At 49.2% G+C, this 17,626-nt stretch overlaps 1 protein-coding gene across 1 annotated transcript; it reads right to left on the bottom strand.

Moving 5' to 3' along the window:
• Positions 1–7,746: 7,746 nt before the first annotated feature.
• Positions 7,747–17,615, bottom strand: MFNG (MFNG O-fucosylpeptide 3-beta-N-acetylglucosaminyltransferase; the record flags this gene model as incomplete). Its single annotated transcript, XM_010019114.1, has 8 exons — positions 7,747–7,813; positions 8,645–8,730; positions 9,240–9,405; positions 10,727–10,812; positions 11,283–11,436; positions 11,540–11,642; positions 12,147–12,195; positions 17,304–17,615. Coding segments are annotated over 8 exons (1,023 nt in total), but the record flags the coding sequence as incomplete, so codon positions are not given.
• Positions 17,616–17,626: the final 11 nt, after the last annotated feature.

Genomic DNA, 17,626 nt, shown 5'->3' with positions numbered 1-17,626 from the left:
AAGGGAAAAAGAAAGCACACAGCCAACGAGATGTGAAAGATATTTTTTCCCTTCCTCTTTCCTGCCAATAATTCCAGCAGGACGCTCTAAAGGGGGGGCTGGATGATAGTGAAGTGTGTGCCCATGGCTGGGGAGCTGAATGAACATAAGGCATCTCTGGAGCTACATTTCTAACCTGTTAGGATAGGTCATTGTAAGGATCAGCCATTCTCTTCGCCTCTCTGTGAAGGACAGACCTCACTCCTGCTGAGGCTGACCTCTTCTGCCCTCAGCTCCAGTACGTGTCTCTGCCTCTTTCTGAACATGTTCTGGCCTTACCATGTCGTTTTTGTTCCAGAGAATTCCAAATTAGCTGCCCCACAGAGGAGGAAGCCATGCCCAAGAGCCTGAGAGAGTAGCTTTATGGGCATCTACAAAAAAAGTATTGGGCCACAGCCGCAGAACAAACCTGTCTTTCCGAGATCAACCTGGTACCAGTGCTTTGTCACTAGCAAACTGGTTTTCCAATCTGGCTTCAATAATCTGGACCAGAACAACATGTTTTAAGGGTCAGCTGGAAAAACATCTGACAGCAGGGCTGTAAGGTGGCTGGACCTGCTGCAGGACTAGATAACCTCCCAATAGCCTGGTAACACCACCTCTTTAACTCCCTGTGATCCTAATATGTGACCAAGCCCAAGTGCAAACTCTCCAATCACACAGACTCTTATGTAACCAGACTAATGACAACACAAACATTTCTTTCCAACACTGAAATCTTGCTCACGCTTAACATGTAGCAAGAACCCATAGTGATTCCTGCCACAACCATATAACAGCAAGCACAACTTCGTAATCACCATTCTCCAGGTCACCATAGAAGGCAAAATGCCCTTCAGAGATGCAGATGGAGGGGCATCAGCTGAGTCCCAACACTCTTGTCAACAGAGCAAATCAGGGAGGCTTTAATCAACTGGGTCCACATTTCATGGGGATGTGTTGCCTGCCAGCAAGTTGTTCCTGTCTTTTGGTATGACTGAAGCAAGCAGGAAGAGTCAGAACAGCACAGTCCTAGGCATGAACTACCTGCCTTGTGGCATCTCCCCCAGCTCTGCTCTCCTTGGCTGTGCTGTTCCCAGCAGCTGGCTGTCTGTGTACCCGTCCCCCTCCTGTGGGCCAGTGCCACGTGTCTAAGTTGGAGCATTATTCTCCAGTTCTCAGAAATTGGATTAAGGGTCAGAGAATACCGACTGTTATTTACCTTTGATTAAAACCAGCCCTCCTCCCTCCCAGATCGGAGAGGCCGATGTTGCTGTTATTTACTCTGCTGCCAAACCTGGAGTTCAATCCTGCCCTGCAGCACTCAATAAAAGCCAACACGGAGGTGGGGGGGTAGAGCACGCAAGCAGGCAAGCAGGCAGGGCTGTGGGTGGAAGAGGAGGGATTATCCAGGCCACTAAGACCAGTTTTTGCTATTGCAACTAGGCTCTGGCTCAGCAAGGACAAGGCTGCTGGAAGTGCCTGCCCCTGCAGCTCACAGCCAGGGATCCAGCCAGGCTGATTTCAAGCAAGTCTTGTTTGGCCCCATGCCTGTCTCTGCTCCTCATCCCCCACCACATCCCTGCTTGCACACAGCTCCCCTTTCTCTTTATGTCCTTCCCTACCTCTGTCCCCTCAGCCTCCACCTTGACCCTCCCCTCCATGACCTTCCTGTCTCCCTTTTCTGCCTTTTCCTCTCTTCTGCTCCCCCTCCTTCCATCCTCTCCCCCCACCTCCGTTTCTCATTCCCCTCATTCTCCTCCTTCCCTCTCCCCCCACCCTTCAAGCAGCTATTCCAGGACAATAGAGCAGATGGCAGGCTGTTTGTTTTATATGTCCCTTTGGAAAATCAGCTCAGCTGTTGAATCTGCGACTTTTGCTAAAAACAGACACCGTCCAACACTAGCTGAATGCTGGGGGGAAAGGAGGGGGGTATTGGAGGGCTCTGCTCTCCCTACCAGCTGCACCAAGACCTTGTCTGTCTGCACCCCACATCATGCCTTTGGGAAACAGGTCTATCTGAGAGCCCAAAGAGAAGCATTCCCCTCTGCACACCAAAAGAAACACCATCACAAGCAGAGGGAGCTTGGCCAGCTTCTGCAGTCAGCCTTGCTCCAGCCAAAGCTGATGGTAACATAAAGGTGGGGCAGTAAGGAAGAGGCAGAGTCTTTTCAGCACATGCATCCTGCTTCATTGCCCCAGTCTGCTGTTTCTCTGAGCGTTCATGAAAGCCGAGTTACATGCAGCCTCCCCAAACAGAAGACACACAGCAGAGCAGAGGTTGATGCTCTTTTCAAGACCCACATCTCCTCCATGGCTGCTGGGGTAGCCATGAGTGAGAAGCCACAGGCCAGCATTGAGTGTGTGGGTAGGGGAAGACAGTCCTTGCCTTTTTCTTTCCGGCTTTCCCCTCTTTTTGTTGAACCCCTAAGCCCCAAGCTACCAGTCCTCAGGACAGCTTTCATCAGCTGCCAGCAACACAGCCGTGAAGAGGATGTAGATTTTGATCTGGTTCTTTCTTACCCAAACCAGATTCTTCATCCCTCACCTTTCCCTTCTCACGTGCTTATATCAACCATCTTTCAGATAAATTGCTTCATGGTATTTCTGAGTGGAGAGGGATCTTTGCTCCTGAACCTTGCCCCTCCCTGTCCAAAGACCACCTTGTTCCCCCTGCTTAGATGTGACAATACTGCCTCATCGTTCCTGTAAGCCCTCCCTCCCTTCTCCACCCTGTCTCTGCTTGTAAGCACCGCTCTTAGGGGTAAGCACCGCTCTCCTCTGTCCAGCACCAAGCACAAGCTGGCCTTAGCTCACAACTGGGGCTCCTGGATTCTCTGCCAGTCCAAATGCTGGATGTTTCATGACATATCTTCCATCTGATATACTGTGCCTAAAGGCATGAGCTGCAGATTCTCTCTGTGCCCCACTTGTGTGTGGGAGCAGGGCTTCAGAATAGCAGTACCTCTCCCCATCCATTGCCCTGGTTAGTTGCACTTCTTTTTCCCATGTGGCTAAGACCAACACTGACTCCTTCTCAAGCAGAAACAGGTGGCTTAGGACCAGAAAATCCATGTGCAAAGCACTCAGTTTAATGTGTCCTCAAAGTTCACTGTGAATCAGATGCAGCTCCCAGAAAAACCAAGGGAGGCTTGACCGAGGCACAGTCAGATGTAACATCTAAAGAGGCTCCTTAGCCTTGCAAAATTGCTTGGAAAGCAATTTAAACATGAAAGATAGGCAAGCAGCCCATTCTCAGGATCTGTAATTAAACACATACAGTTCAAACTGGGAGAGGGATGAGTTCCCAGCTTTCTTCGAGTCCAAGCTGGATCAAAGAGGGAGCAACAAAAATCTCAGGCTGTCAAGGAACAACCTTAAAGAAGCAACATCAGCTAAGAAACAGCAGCTCAGCCCTGCACTCCTTTAACCTCCCAGGTAATTGGGCAGAAAGTTTAGAGGAAAGATTCATGCATCAGCTGGTGAGAACAGACACAGTTATTTATACATTTGTGATGTTGCTCTTTTTTCCTGGTCTTGCTTATGGTCTATGGTAATACTCACATCCTTTTCAGTGGAGCCATAAGCTGAACAGTATTTGGGACAAGAAGAAAGATCCTGCCTCTGCCACCAGCTGCTAGCAGGTGTCTTGAGGAAGAACATAAGGATGGTCCATGCCTCTCTGTGCCCTTGCAGTTATGGAATGGAGCAGCCAGCCACCCTCCTTCACTTTTGCATCCACCCCACAAACACACTCAGCTGTGCAGAGCCCTGGCAGCCTGTGGTGCAAAAGGGCAACCACTGTGTCTTGTAGGGTTTTTCGGGAGTCGAAGACAAAAGAAATTAAACTAATGAAAAGAGCTGCTGATCCCACCCCTGGACTGTCTGAAGAGCCTGCCTTCTAAGCAAGGGCAGAGAAAAGAAATTTGAAGCCAACCAACCTGGTCCCACCTCTTCCAAGGTGAGCTCTGACTCACAGGCTGGCATCCTCTGTGGCACTGGTGAGCTACAATTGTCCTGATCACAAAAACATCCAGAGCTGGGGGTCCAGGAAACACCCATTTCCCATAAAAGCTCCCAAAGAGCACTTTCAACACACAGCTGAGATTCCTGTGGTCTTCTCCAAGGCCCCACATGGTGGTTTCCTTCCTGTTTCTATTTCTTACCTTTTGGCTTTTGCTCATCTTTTGAAGGCTGCATCTTCAGCAAGAGGCCTGGGGAGACAGCTGGAGGCTGCAATCCAGGTATGAGTAGGGTAAGTCCCATACTGGCTTAGAAATCTGTTTTTCTTCAGCAGCAGAGCTTTTAAGAGGAGTTGGCACCAGAAACAGAAGCATTGTCTAGCACTGCTATTCTCTCTCCCCTTCAAATCTTTAGCAACAACTGCAGTTTCCCACCTATTTCAACTAATTTCTCTTTTCCCCTAAAGAAAGGATAGTCATTAGCATTTTTTTTTTGCACTGTCAAATAGGGGGTTCCTTATAAAAATTCTTCACAGCTAAGGGGAAAATGAAGAAAGGATATTGTTAACATGAAAGCCTCACTTAATACTTTACATTTCAAATACTGTAACTGCTTTTTTTCCCCTCCTCCTTTTTCTGAGTCTTCACTATACAGCTTAAACATCATTAATAGTGCTGGTTGCTATGGTGCCATGGGCAGGCGGAGGTCTCTGTACTTGAAACCTTGTACTACACTTAATGCTGTATAACAGCAGGGTCATGCCAACACCTTTGACTTTGACCCCCTTTTCCCAGTAAAATACAAAGACCACATCTCCATCACTTTTTCATTCTTGGGAGAGGGTGGGGTTTTTTCCCTGCAATGAGAAGAGGGAGCATGACATAGAGAAAGAGAGAGACAGATAAAAAAAGAAAAAGAATAAGAGAAGGACTCAGTGGAACCTTTCCAAAAACTTTAACTGTTACATCAGAAAACCATGAAGGAGAATTAAAAAAGACAGCCCCCTGAAAAGTTTCATGTGAGATTGTTTCCCATTCTCCCCAAACAGCTAAACATTTTAATAAACTAGGAAGATGAGGCTGTAAAACCACAACATCTGACAGCAAGCCCCAGGGGCAGGAATAATTCCTGAAACTAATTTTAACTCAGATTTTAACATTGATCAGATTTCATGTGGTGAATGTCCCCTTAAGCTGTCTCTCTGTTCTTAGAGAAAACCTGGTTTCTTTTGTCGACTCTGAGAAGCTATTTTCTTTCCAGTGCATTGTCGTCACAGGCATGATTGGACTTTTCTGCCATTCACTGCTCTACAGCCCAAGAGATGCCCTGTCCCAGACATCATGTTGTCTGTTCTCAGTTTCCTTATGAGAAAAGACATTTTCCACAGAAGTGGCACTTAACTGCTTCAGCAATGAAGCCCAGTCTTAAACCAGTTCCCACGCAGCCACTCAAGGACTCAACCCATGTAACATCTGATCTTAAGCCATGCAAAAGGCACCAGGTCAATTCAGACCAGCTGAATCAGCCAGAATCCAAAGCAGGCTTCCAGCTTCTCTGCTTTGCTTTTCCCCAGAGAACTGAAGCTGCTGTACCAGTTTCCTCTCCTTTTCCAAGCACAGGAATCACATTTTGGTTTAACTGCCACTAGGACATCTCCAGATAGGACTGGCTTTTTAACTCAAAGTGTCCACTAACAACAGCAGAAAGTTTGAATGGTGAAAAAGAAGATATCTGAGTAGTGTAGATTTCTCTTGAAGGATCTCATTTCTTCTCATAGAAGCATTTTTCATCTTCAGGTTGAGTTCAAACCAAACCATTTGCCCTGTGGGGGAGGACTTCTTTACGCTGCACTTGTCTTCCAGTAGTTGGGTGTCTCTGTTTAAAGCCACATGGTGCCTAGGTTCGTGTAGCTGTATGAGCCAAGTGCTTCACATGGCTCAAGGAATGGGCACTGGCATCAGCTAGCTCCTGTCACTGCTCAGGATGAATTTGCAGCTCAAAGGCATTTTGTGCAAGAGAAGAAAGCAGGGGTCTCTGCTGCTTCACATGGTGGTAAATGCTGGTTAGAAGGACGAGGCTGGAAAACAGCTCTACAGGCTCCCGCTTTCTGCTTCTCCAAAAGTTAAAAGTGCTAGTTCATTTCTAAATCCTCCTTTGCAGAGGTGGAAGGTCTTTCTGATGCCTTTCCTTTAAAGCTCATGTGTGCTGTGTAGGAGATGCTGGTGCTTTGGGACAGGGTGTCCAGTTTTCAAAATGGTAGAGGCACAGTGACAGTCAGCCTTGGCTCTTCCAGCCCACAAGCCACAGGCTTAGTCACAACAGCATCATCAAAGCTGAGCAGCACTTTGGAGAAAGGGCATCTGTCCTTTCATCTGGAGATTACAGGAATCTTTCACAGATCTCAGCAGTGTGTTTTGAAACGTTCTTTAAAAGAGAAATACCTGTTTGTGCTACCACCTGCCATTTAAAACAGCCTCTTTTTCCCCTCCAGCTTTCCCTGCAACACTCTCCCCCAGCCATTTAACTGTGTGTACAAGAACAAAATGGTGCCGAAGTTCATCCCCCAGCAAGCAGAATTGCCCAGCTTTCATGCCAGGCTCTGAGAAAAGGACTCTCCACAAACATGCCAGAAAGCTTGTAACTTATTTGGGCCTGCTCCTTTCCCCTGTTGCACTCAGCAGGGACAACAGGAAGGCAGAAAGTTGATCTAAGCATCTGGAGGAAAGAAACGCAGAGATAAAAAGCTCTTTGCCTTGCTGTTTCCATTCCTTCACGACTTCTTTCTTTAGTCAGGGCACAGAGAAGATTATAAAGCTGTAACCTCTAATCAGTTCCTGAGCACACCTTCTCCATCTCTTCCTTTCTCCTCTCTTTCAGCCAGTTCTAATCCTTCATGTCTCCTCTCTCACAGATAGGAGTTGGAGCCTAATCTCAGACGACACGTTGGTAATTAGAGCAAGAGATTATCCTGACCCCACATCAAGAAGGTAAAGAAAGAAGAATAATGCAGGGCCATACAAGATCAAAGCTTCAATGTTCAGTGCAAGACGCATCCTCATCACAGTCAGTCTCCTCCTGGCTCCCCTACCTAATACCTCTCCTTTGTCCCAGCAGAGTGGGGAATTCCTGATTCTTTGTACTTCGTGCCCATCTTCCCTCTGCCGAGCAAGCGCTACACTTTTCCAGCACTCATTCAGCACAGAAATGGTCACATTTTCCATTTCTATAGACCTTGACTAGGCAGAGACTCAGGTAAAAGTCTGTGGCTTGGAAGTGGGGAAAGCACAGGCAGATGTGGAGGAATAAAGGCCTGCTCAGAGAAGCTGAAGCCTTGACACACTCTCAGCCACCCTCGATTGAGAACTGGGGCCCTTCCAGTGCAGCGAGATGAATCCACAGCAAGGAGCAGCAGCAGGTCCCCATCTCTACCCAGATCCCCAACAGTCACTACCCAGTCCTTGACCTGCTCAGGAAGGCATACTGCTCCTATCCCCTGCACATATCCCAGAACAGATGTGAAGCCCATCTATGTGTCCAGCCCATGTTACCCATCACTGGGACGGATCTTGTCTCTTGTCCTGTGTCACTGGTATACAGCAAGGATCAAAAAAAAACCATCACGCAGCCCCAAAAACACCATAGGAAAGAGGAAACTGGGAGCACTGAGCTTCTTCAGTATCCCAACCCCTGCATGCACAAGGTGAATGGATGTGTCACCAGGACCCATGGATGTCACCAGGACCCACTGTAGCTGAGGCTCATGCATCACCAGCCAGCAGCCTGCAGGCACCAGGAGGTGTCGGGGTAGAGATGACAGTGGAGTGATCGAAACCTGCTGGGGAGAGAGCGAAGGAAGGTCAGGTGGCAGTTTTTACACAGCTGGAGAATGGAAGACCTCTCCCTCATGTCCCATCCCACGTCAGGTGCCCACCATGCACTACAGAGCTCCAGGACTGGTTTTTCACCTCAAGAAGTCTTTTCTCAGCAAAGGTAAGCAACCAAGCCTCCATCCAACACCTGAATCCAGCTCTGGTCCATGTAGACCAAGCCCATGGCTCACCCTGATCACGAACAGTGGGATGGACACTGCACCAGACCTCACTGCATGGTTCTCTTAATCTTTTCATCCCCTGGTTGCTTCCCACCCCTGCTATCTCCATCCAGGAGCTTCCTCCCCATGCTCTGCAAATAACAACTTTAGGTTTGTTCACTCAAAGCAGGGAAAGCAAATCAAAGAACACTTTGTTTGCAGTCAAAGTGAACCTTTTTCTTTCTTCCCTTCAGTTTTCTCAGCAAAACAAAAAATGAAAGAACAGGCAGAATTTCCTTTCCTGAGTTTAAAAGAACATATCTGTTCCTATCCCAGAGGTAAAAGGTTAGCTTGATCAGTCTCAAAATGTGAAATAAATGGCATTGCTTTTGGCTCAGAAATTGTCTGAATAGAATGTTTTGATACTCCTTTTCCACCCACTCATCCAAAAAGATTTGCAAAGTTTGTAAATGTTCCCAAACAGCTTAATGCTGGTGTGCCCCTCATCCAATAAGCCACGTGACTGCAAGGTTTCCATCCCTCACTTTAGACCTTCTGCACCCCATTTGGCTGCCTCCCCCTCCCAGCCTATTGTCACACCCCAGCAACACCCGGAGCACTCATGCCCTGTACCTTGAGGGATCCTCTTGGGGTGAGAAGGGGCCATTGAGTTCAATAACATTAAGCTTGTTCTCAAAGACACCATAGCTGAGGGTGACCTGCAAAGAGGGGTGGTGAGAAGGAGTAGGGAGGATGAGGCGAGTTCAGGAACAAGGAACTTGCTTTGAGCAACAGACGCTCACATTCTGGTTCCTTCTCTGCTGGCTTGGCCTCTGCCTTCCACATCTTCTTTCCCACAATGGTCCACTGTGCAAGTCTGTTGCCTCTCCAAGCCCTTTACACCCCTTGTTATCTCCCCACACAAGGCAGACATGGGGCCATGTCAAAGCCTCTTCCCCAGTCAATCATTTCTGCTTGTTCTTGTGCCCCATTCCCTCAGGGATGCCCTCAATCCTCCCATCACTCCCCATCCATGTGCTCCCCACCACTGACCCCAGGGGTACTGTAACTGGCATCTGTGCTGCAGGCAACATCTGCTCCTTTTTTCCAGGAAGCATTTGTCAGGAAAGCCTCCCCAAAAGAGCAGACAATCGATTCAACCAATGTCATGCAATGTGCCTATGCGCTCCCCTCCACTTCTCCTTCCTCGCACGCTTCCCCTCCTCACCTGCTGTGTGAGCCGAGAAGGGGGAATGAGCTGCAGGTTCTCAAGGTGGGAATGGAAGAGCGCGTTGGACAGCAGATGCCCACCAACCTTGCACTCAATGATGTAACCCACGGTGCAGTCATCAGGCAGGCGGATGAGCTCAGAAGTGCTCAGGAAGTTCCTGCCACTGGAAGAGAGTAGGCCTGCATGCATTAGGAAAGGAGTCAGGGAGGATATAGGCATCCACATGGGTGGGAGATAAATGAAGGACTTAACTGAAAATTAGAGTAAATCTTGGATCTAGGCAAGAAATCCCTGAGTTCTACCTACAAAGGTTTCGGAATGTTTGGTCTTTCACTGCTCCCAGCCATCCTGTCCCACCAATTGTCAGGTGTTGTCCCTGATACGTATCCAGCTCCTTGGTAAGGTGATGCAGAGCTGGCAGACTTTGCCAAGACACTTTTCCAACTTTTCAGTGAGCTGCACTGAGTCCCTGAGGGACAAGCTGGTAGTGGGACCACATGGCCAGGACCAGGAGGAAGAAGAAACAGGATATTCTCATGCCACTTGGATAAGCTATCCATGGTAATGTAACACCACATGCTTGGCCATCCTTTGATGACAGGCTAAACCCAATTTTACAGTTCCTTTAATAGCCACACCGCACGAAGCACTGCCTACTATAACACCTCTCAGCTAGTTCATATTTGGTTTAAGCATTTTAGCACAGTGGTGGCAGACTTTATGCCAGGTTAGGCATTATCCATTCCACTTCCATTTTACACCAGATCACAGATTATCCTCCTGTCTGGGTCTGCCCAAAAACACATATCATGGGCTCCAGCTAGATCAGTCACCTGGTGTGGTTTGGATCTGTCTTTCTGGGTATGCACAGATCTGGTTAAGGCTGGCACAGCCATTGCCTATCAGTGTGGGTGCATATAGCCTGTGATATAACCTACCGCATCATGGAAAACATCTCGTTGTAGGCTGGGCTAACACAAGACCCCAGGACCTAGCTCTGTTCTCTGAAGAAATTAAAATGGCCACTGTAAGGAGCTGAAGAGGGTTTGGTGTGGGGGAATGGGAAATTAGCTCAGGAGGGAGGTTCAGGAAGTTCGAAAGAGGCAGATTAAGGAGAGAGGACATGGGCAGACAGGGAAAGCTCTTAGGAAAAGTCAGAGGAAGCTAAAAAGGATGGAAAGGAGTGTTGGTGAATAACCAAGAGCTGGAAGTTGCTGGGAAGAGGGAAGTATGTCTTCCCATGATCATGTTGCTGACATGCCTGTTCTTTCCTCTTTTTAATCAAGTGGCAGAGCCACCTGCTACATCCTTCCTCCAGTCCCATGTGCTTGCAGACATGTAGCCTGTGGCACTGTGCACCCTTGCAAACATCCTTGCAAACACCACATACACACCCCCAGATCTGACGCTGCCAGGAGTTACTGTGCGGCCGTGTTCCTCATCCATCCCCAGAGGCTCCCATACTCAGCAGCAGCACAGCTCACCTGGCCCACGGCACCATCTTGCTCGCCAGCTTGCGGCTGATGCAGAACCCAGCTCCTCCCGTGGCAAACCAGAAACGCACAGATTTCTGGAGAGAAACAGCAGGGAAAATCAATGGTAGAGGCTCAGACAATACCATGCTCCCTGAGATGGGAATGCTGGAAACCCAGCTTTGATGCCAGGACAAAAACAGCCCTATTGTCACCCCAGACCCTTGGCTGCTGCCCACAAGAGGGACTTGCCAGCAGTACTGCATGGATTTTGACCTCCTCCTATTTGGAGCCAACAAGTTCCTGCTGGCAGCAGCAGGTGGGCTGCCAAGGGCAGGCTTATCTCCTGGCAGACAGGAACTCAAAGGCACAGCAATAACACGGGCCCCTTCCCCAAAGTAGCTCAGATTGAGTCAATACCTACAACCATGTTCAGACAAGGCTGGTGAGTTTTCAGCTCTTGCCTGCTGCTCCTGGGACCTGTCTCTCCCTGGGGCACACCTACAGCCAATGAACCAGAGGACTAAAACCAACCCATTGCCCCCTGCACCACCACCATGGGTTGTACCGTCTGGTTGTTTGGCAGCATCTCAGAGGCCTGGATGGGTCGGTTCAGGCTGGGTTTCCCCAGGTAAACGTCCCACGTCGCAGAGTAGGAGGACAAGAGCTTCAGGAGAGCCCGATGGTTCAGGTAGTTGTCATCATCCAAATGGCAAAACCAGCTGGGGGGAGGCGGGAACAAAGACATAAGAGGTTTAATGAGAGGTTTGAGCTAAGGAGGGTGCCTCTTTCTCTCAGGGGACCCCTGCATCAGCCCTGCCTCACCTCCGTCCACTGGCCAGAAAGGCATCAAACTCAGCAGCCATCTTGCAGGAGAGGGCCGGGTGGCTGTGCTCAGCAGAGCAGTTGGTGAAGATAACATGGTCACCTGCCAGGAGAGAGAAAGCTGTGGCCAGCCCCTTCATGTGGTCACAGGGAGGACCTCTAGGCAGGAGGGAAGGGGTTTTGTTCAAAGCCGACCTCCTCATGGCCCCTCAAACAGGCAGCCAAGTGACATGGGCTCCATCCTTCCCTCTATCAGGAGATGAAACCTGGGGAAAGCCAAGCACCTTGGACAAGACTAGGACACCCACCAAATACCCTTCCACCCTGCCCACTGCTAACCAAGGCTTGGGGACTGAAGGGCTCTCTCATGGGCTGTTTCCACACATGGATGCTTTAAGGCAGTTGGCTGCATGCCCTGGGGTATGGCAGCTAAAACAAACCATCACTGCTGCAGCTTGGGGTCCTCCCACAGGACATGAAGAGGGGCGTGCTTCAGAAGGCAGTGCTAGCATGAGACAGCCAGCCTTCATGCTGGACCCCATCCCAAGGCTGTGCCTGTTCAGAGGCTGAAGGTGGAGGGAGGTGGTGTTATAGGACAGGTCATTACCCATTCTCCTTTTCAGGGCATCATCTTCTTCATCGGTGAAGATGTAAGTCTGAGGAGACCAGAACAGGAGGTTATTCTCAGGGCTGGAGATGATGCTGCTCCTGGCCACCCACCCCATTTTCCCACAGGTGGACATGCTCACCATGGCCACCCCACTCCATCCTCTGCTGCTGTGCAGTTGAACAAAGGGATGGCTACACTCCCTCTCCCCAAATGGCTCAATAGTCAGCACTCGTGTGGCTTCATTTCCTTCCCCCCCAGCACTCCCCAGCCATCGTGGGGACAGAGAGAGGGGACCTATGACACCAAGTTGGGGGGTGAGGTCTAAGGTGTCGGTGATAGAACAGCGAAAGCACTGTGGCTGAACGATGCTTGGGTTAAAAGGAGAACATCTGCTTGTGTGTTAAATGTGCACAGCCCCCTGCCGCTTCCCACCTCCTCCTCCTCTGCCTCCACCCCCAGGCCTCTCTAATCCCCCTTGCTGCCATTATGTGGCACATCTCCCCCTCTTCAGGGCCTGACGGGGATCGGGGCTGGTGAAGAAAAGCTTTCCTCAGGCAGAAAATGAGCTTTCACTAAATCAAAAAGGAGTCACGAGCCGTAAACAGTCGCTCCACCAGCTGCCCACAGGCTGGTTAAACACGGCACCTGGACAAGGACAAAGGGTACAAGGCAGCCTGACAACAGCTCCAGGAGCATCATTGCTCCCAAAGGCTCTGATGAGAAGAGTCTCTACGTCTCCCCACACTTAGCCAGCATTTGGGAGACACATCCCCATCAGGACTATGTGGCAAGAGAAACGTTCTACACATGAAAAGAAGGCAATGACAGACCCTCAGAGACCTCCTGACTCGAGCAGGGACAGCAGGATGGTTTCATGATCTCAAACGTATGTGCTACACTGACTTGGCAAATTACCCTTCAACAGTTAAGCTGCAGCAACAGGTCACACACACATTCCTACCTCACTCCACCGGTAAAGTCTTTTAGTTAAAACCACTTTCAAGGTGATCACGGGACAAGAAACAATTAGCTAAGTCTCAGGTAAAGGAGTTACTCTGGGTCAGGGGACTGTATCACAACCTTCAGGCAAGGCAGAGATTGTCAGTGGCACAAGATTTCCCTCACCAGCACGTGAAAGCCAGAAATTTCCACTATGACAAATATTTAATCTTAAGAAAAAAACAACATCTTGAAACCGCTGAAATTTTCTGACATTTTCAAAAAAAAACCCAGAAATGTTGTTTCTGGAAATGACTTATTTACAGATATAAATCTGACTAGAAATCATGTGTCTAATAAACATCATATCTGATTGACTTAAAATAGGTATCTGCATCTTTTCCCAGATTTTCTACTTGTGAAAATATTCTGAGGTTCCCACTTTTCCTCTTGATGCAGGGTGGCAAACAGATTTTCGGAGACACCCAACAGGTTTCTGTGGGAACCTGAGGATGAATGAACATTGCTGCCACGAGGAACACCAGACTGTCCAAACTAACTGGAAAAAGGGGGCTATGAATGTGGGGACTAGGAAAACCTAATTCCTCTGGCTCTCCCAAACTCTGATGTCCACGGCATACCTGGTTACAGCATTCCAGAGATGCTGGAGTGTGTTCCCTGGCTCTGTCATGGAGGTGATCACAATAGCACAAGTAGCTGCCTGCATCCTCATCTCTCCATTCCTCACACCCCTGAGAATGGGCAACCAGCAGCTGCTGCCAGCATCCAAGTGACCACTGCCATGTGTCCTTCAGCAAAGCTACACATGATGGCTGGGATGGAGGAGACAGGTCTTTCTCAAGGAGACACCAGCCACTGTTGTCCATACTAACGAAGTCTGGAAGAGATTCAGGTGCCTCTGGCCATGCCGGACCTATTCTCCGTGCTGGGTACATGCATACAGAGGAATAACTGGTGTCACTTGTGCCTCTGCAGGCAAATGGAGTAGACAGAAGCAGCATCCCCATCATATCCACCCTCATGTTCCTCACCACCCATCTATGGGGTCATGCAGGATCTCCCACTGTGGAGCCTCAGTGCACTAAGACTGGGCCAAGATGCTACTGTGGGGCAGTTGATCTGGACCTGAGAAGAGACAGCATGGAAAGCATCCCTCCATTCTGGAGTGGATAAGATGGCTAGGTGGGGAAGGATGTCTGCTGGATGGCAGTGCAAGCAGTGACATGGAGCCACTAGTGTCAAAGAGCTTTTTGTGGCAGCTCCATGAACATAGGAGCCCATGCAATGGATAAATATGAGACTTTGAGACCTCCTCAACTGGAAAAGTAGCCTAGCAAGGAGAAACTAGGAAAAGGGAATAAAGATGTGGAATCTGACAAGCCAAAGCCACATTCATCTCCCAAGCTTCCACAGTATCCCTTCTCTGTGAAGAAACTCCCTCCAAAATGCAAACACCTCAGCAGGGTTATTGTTGTGTCCTGCCCAGAGAATGGATTCAAAAGCTGCAGTGTGTTCACAACACTGAAATGTGAAAGCCAGTTCAGGATGGGCCACTCAAAGGTTTCATTTCAATAGTTTGGATGTTTGGATTTCTGGAAAGAAGGGAGGTTCTAAAATTAGTTTACATTGGCCAACAAAATGCCATTTCAGACCAGAAACCAAGACTTTTCTACTGGGGCCAAGAATCTAAGCCACTCCGAGATGCCTAAACAAGCCTAAAAAACTGTCAAAAACACCACCTCTGTTTAGACGAAACCTTTGCTGAGGACCTTTCACTGAAATGACCTCCACATCAAGCCCCAGTGGAAAGTTTGTCATGGATCCATTCTCAAGAGGCAGAGCATGGTCCAGAGAAGAGAGCCCACCTTGTGCTTCCCCTTCCCCATCTCCCATCAGCTGCAAATCTTCTGTTAAACAGTGCAGTTTCAGGGATAATGTCTCTCTTTTATTGTCTACCCTGACAAAGTCCAACATAGAGGACTTTTAACTTGGCTCCCATACAATCTATCCTAACCATAAAACCCACATCTGTTCCTGCCTCCTGTTACAGCCACCTAAGCCTGACCTGTGAGGTCTGGGTTGCTTCCTCTGGGAGGACACCATGCAGGTAATCAGCTCTGAAATCAGCCTTAGCATCAGCAGCATGGCCACCTGCAGAGAAGGACCTACTGATTGGTCTCCAGCCATGAGTAAGGGCGAGTGAGACAGCAAGATGGTGTGTCAGCCCTAGGAGGAGGCAGTCTCTGCATATCAGGACTCCCGAGACGTGGATCTCTCCGAGGCTGGCACTTAAAGCCTACACCTCTCCATAAGGACTCAATAATAGGAAATCTGATCTGCCTCTGGTCCCACAACAATTAAAGGTCCTTTGCAAATGGAAAATGCTCTTTTTTTTGCTAAGTAAGGTTTCTAAACAGTCAGTTTTTCAAAACTATAAACCCTTTAGCAGCAGTATAATTAATAAAATAAAAAGGCTTTTAACTTTCATGTACTTCTCTTTACCCCCCATCCTGCTCCCATTTCCCCACCCTCATGCCATTTAGTGAAAAAGCAGAAAAAAAACATGGAAAATTGAGGAGGGCTGACGAAATCACTGAGCTTGCAACAAAAATTGATAACAGCGTAAAAACACTTTAAAATGACTGACTCTCCCACTCTACCCTTCCTTCCTATTCTCCTGCTCAGTGTGTGAAGCTTTCCTAGAGGCTGCCAACAGCACGGAAAATTCAACACCTCTTCCCAGGTTTGGACATTGTTTGCCAAACAGAGAGGGTCAGATGACTCTGGAGAGCTAGAATTTAACTCCTGTCATATGCAGAATGGCCAGATGCCTGTTTGTCAAATGCACAAGGAGGGAAAGGTGAGCTTCTCCTTAGAAACCCACTCCAAAATCCCCAGTTATGATATCTTCATGCCAGCGCAGCCATGTGGTTGGGTTTGGTTTCTCCAAGGAGCTGCTGGGCTGAGGTCAGGCAGAGAGAAGCACATCTGGAGGAGGAAGCAGGGCATCACGGATGCCGAGAGGGACATGCAGACAGGAGAGGAAGCATGCTCAAAATAGGACATGGCTTCCTGTGACGACCGCAGCAGACCAGACAGTTGCAGCACCACGAAGTGGAAAACCACCCTTACCCAGAAAACCCTGCATTGCTTCAAGCACTCTCCTACCCCATACTTTCACCCCCGTCCCCCTTTCTCACTGAGGCCTGAATTTGCCTTCTAAGTGCCCATCACACACAGGCAGAGGCAAGAAAACACAGCCTCTGGGGACAGCCACAGGATTTCTTCTTTCTTGAGCAGCAGCTCTGCGAGGGAGGGAGAGAAGTGCCTGCGCTCTGGGGAGTACTTCTGCCCACCAGTAAGCCAGTGTGCACAGAACCACCAACGTGGTGCCCCACGTCAGTTCCTCTAACAGGAAGGAAACTCTCTGAACTGTGCTTTAGCAACGGGTGGAAACATCAGACCCCGGTTAAAAAAAAAATCAAATAAATGAAAAAAATCAAATGCACACCCACATCACTTCGAGATGATGCACGTGAGGGGATCTGCCCAAGAAAGCAGGGCATGGCTTGTGCTGATGTGCTGGGGAGTTGAACAGGGCTGCAAGCACTCATCCTGCAGTCCAGGAGGTCATCCAGGTCCTCCTGGCTTAATCTCCTGCCTGCTGCACCACACCATCCAGGGGCAAAGGGTGCCCAGGTGCGATGTGAGCATCGTCATGGAGAGCCAGGGGACCCTCCCAGCTCAAAACCCTGCTAACTCGTGGCACTAGGAGGTAGAAAACCACCAGTTCATACAGAACTAGAACACTCTGTACCCGCAGCCTGGTGTGGCCCAGGAAGTCTGAAGCCCTCTGTGTTACTAGTTAAAAAAGGGAAATTAAGTCCCTTCCACCTCAAGCTGAAAGAGTCATGCTTAGGTTAGGGCTATGCCTCCTATGAGCAACTGTCTTCCCAGCCTTCATGGTAAGAGCCCACACAAGCTCTTCATCCTCTCTGCCATGAAGTAGCTACCATAGCAGAGAGGTAGCTGGTTACATCCCCCTTTCAACGTGAACAGAAGAAAGAATTAGGGAAAACTAGGCAAAGTACTGCAATGCCCAGTCTCCCCTTCCTTTGGCCTTTATCCCACCTGACAACCTGTCCCTGCCCCATTACCAAACACCTCCTCTCTAGTCCGAACCCACACACTCACCTGCTCTCTGGCACGGGATATCCATGTGTCCAGGAGCAGCTCCATCCTGCTTTGGTGAAATCTCTTGGTTGTCTTCACAGCTATGAAGATGTCCACAAGAGTCAGGCTTCCCTCAGTCCTGTATTCCTCCAGCGGATGGACTTGTGGGTCCTTCTGCCCCCTGCCACCTCCTCCCTCTGAGTTCTCTTTGCTCCATTGTTCTGGCTTCTGCGACATCCCCTCCCTGAGCCCTGGGTACCGAGCTGTGTCCTGAGCCCCACGGTGCCGCATGGAGAGGAGAGCCACGCTGACAAGGAAGACTGCGGCTCCAGAGAGACCATGGA

This window comes from Nestor notabilis, unplaced genomic scaffold (assembly GCF_000696875.1).
Source record: "Nestor notabilis isolate BGI_N333 unplaced genomic scaffold, ASM69687v1 scaffold18657, whole genome shotgun sequence".
Taxonomy (NCBI): Eukaryota; Metazoa; Chordata; class Aves; order Psittaciformes; family Psittacidae; genus Nestor; species Nestor notabilis.
This window is presented reverse-complemented; position numbering and strand designations above follow the sequence as displayed.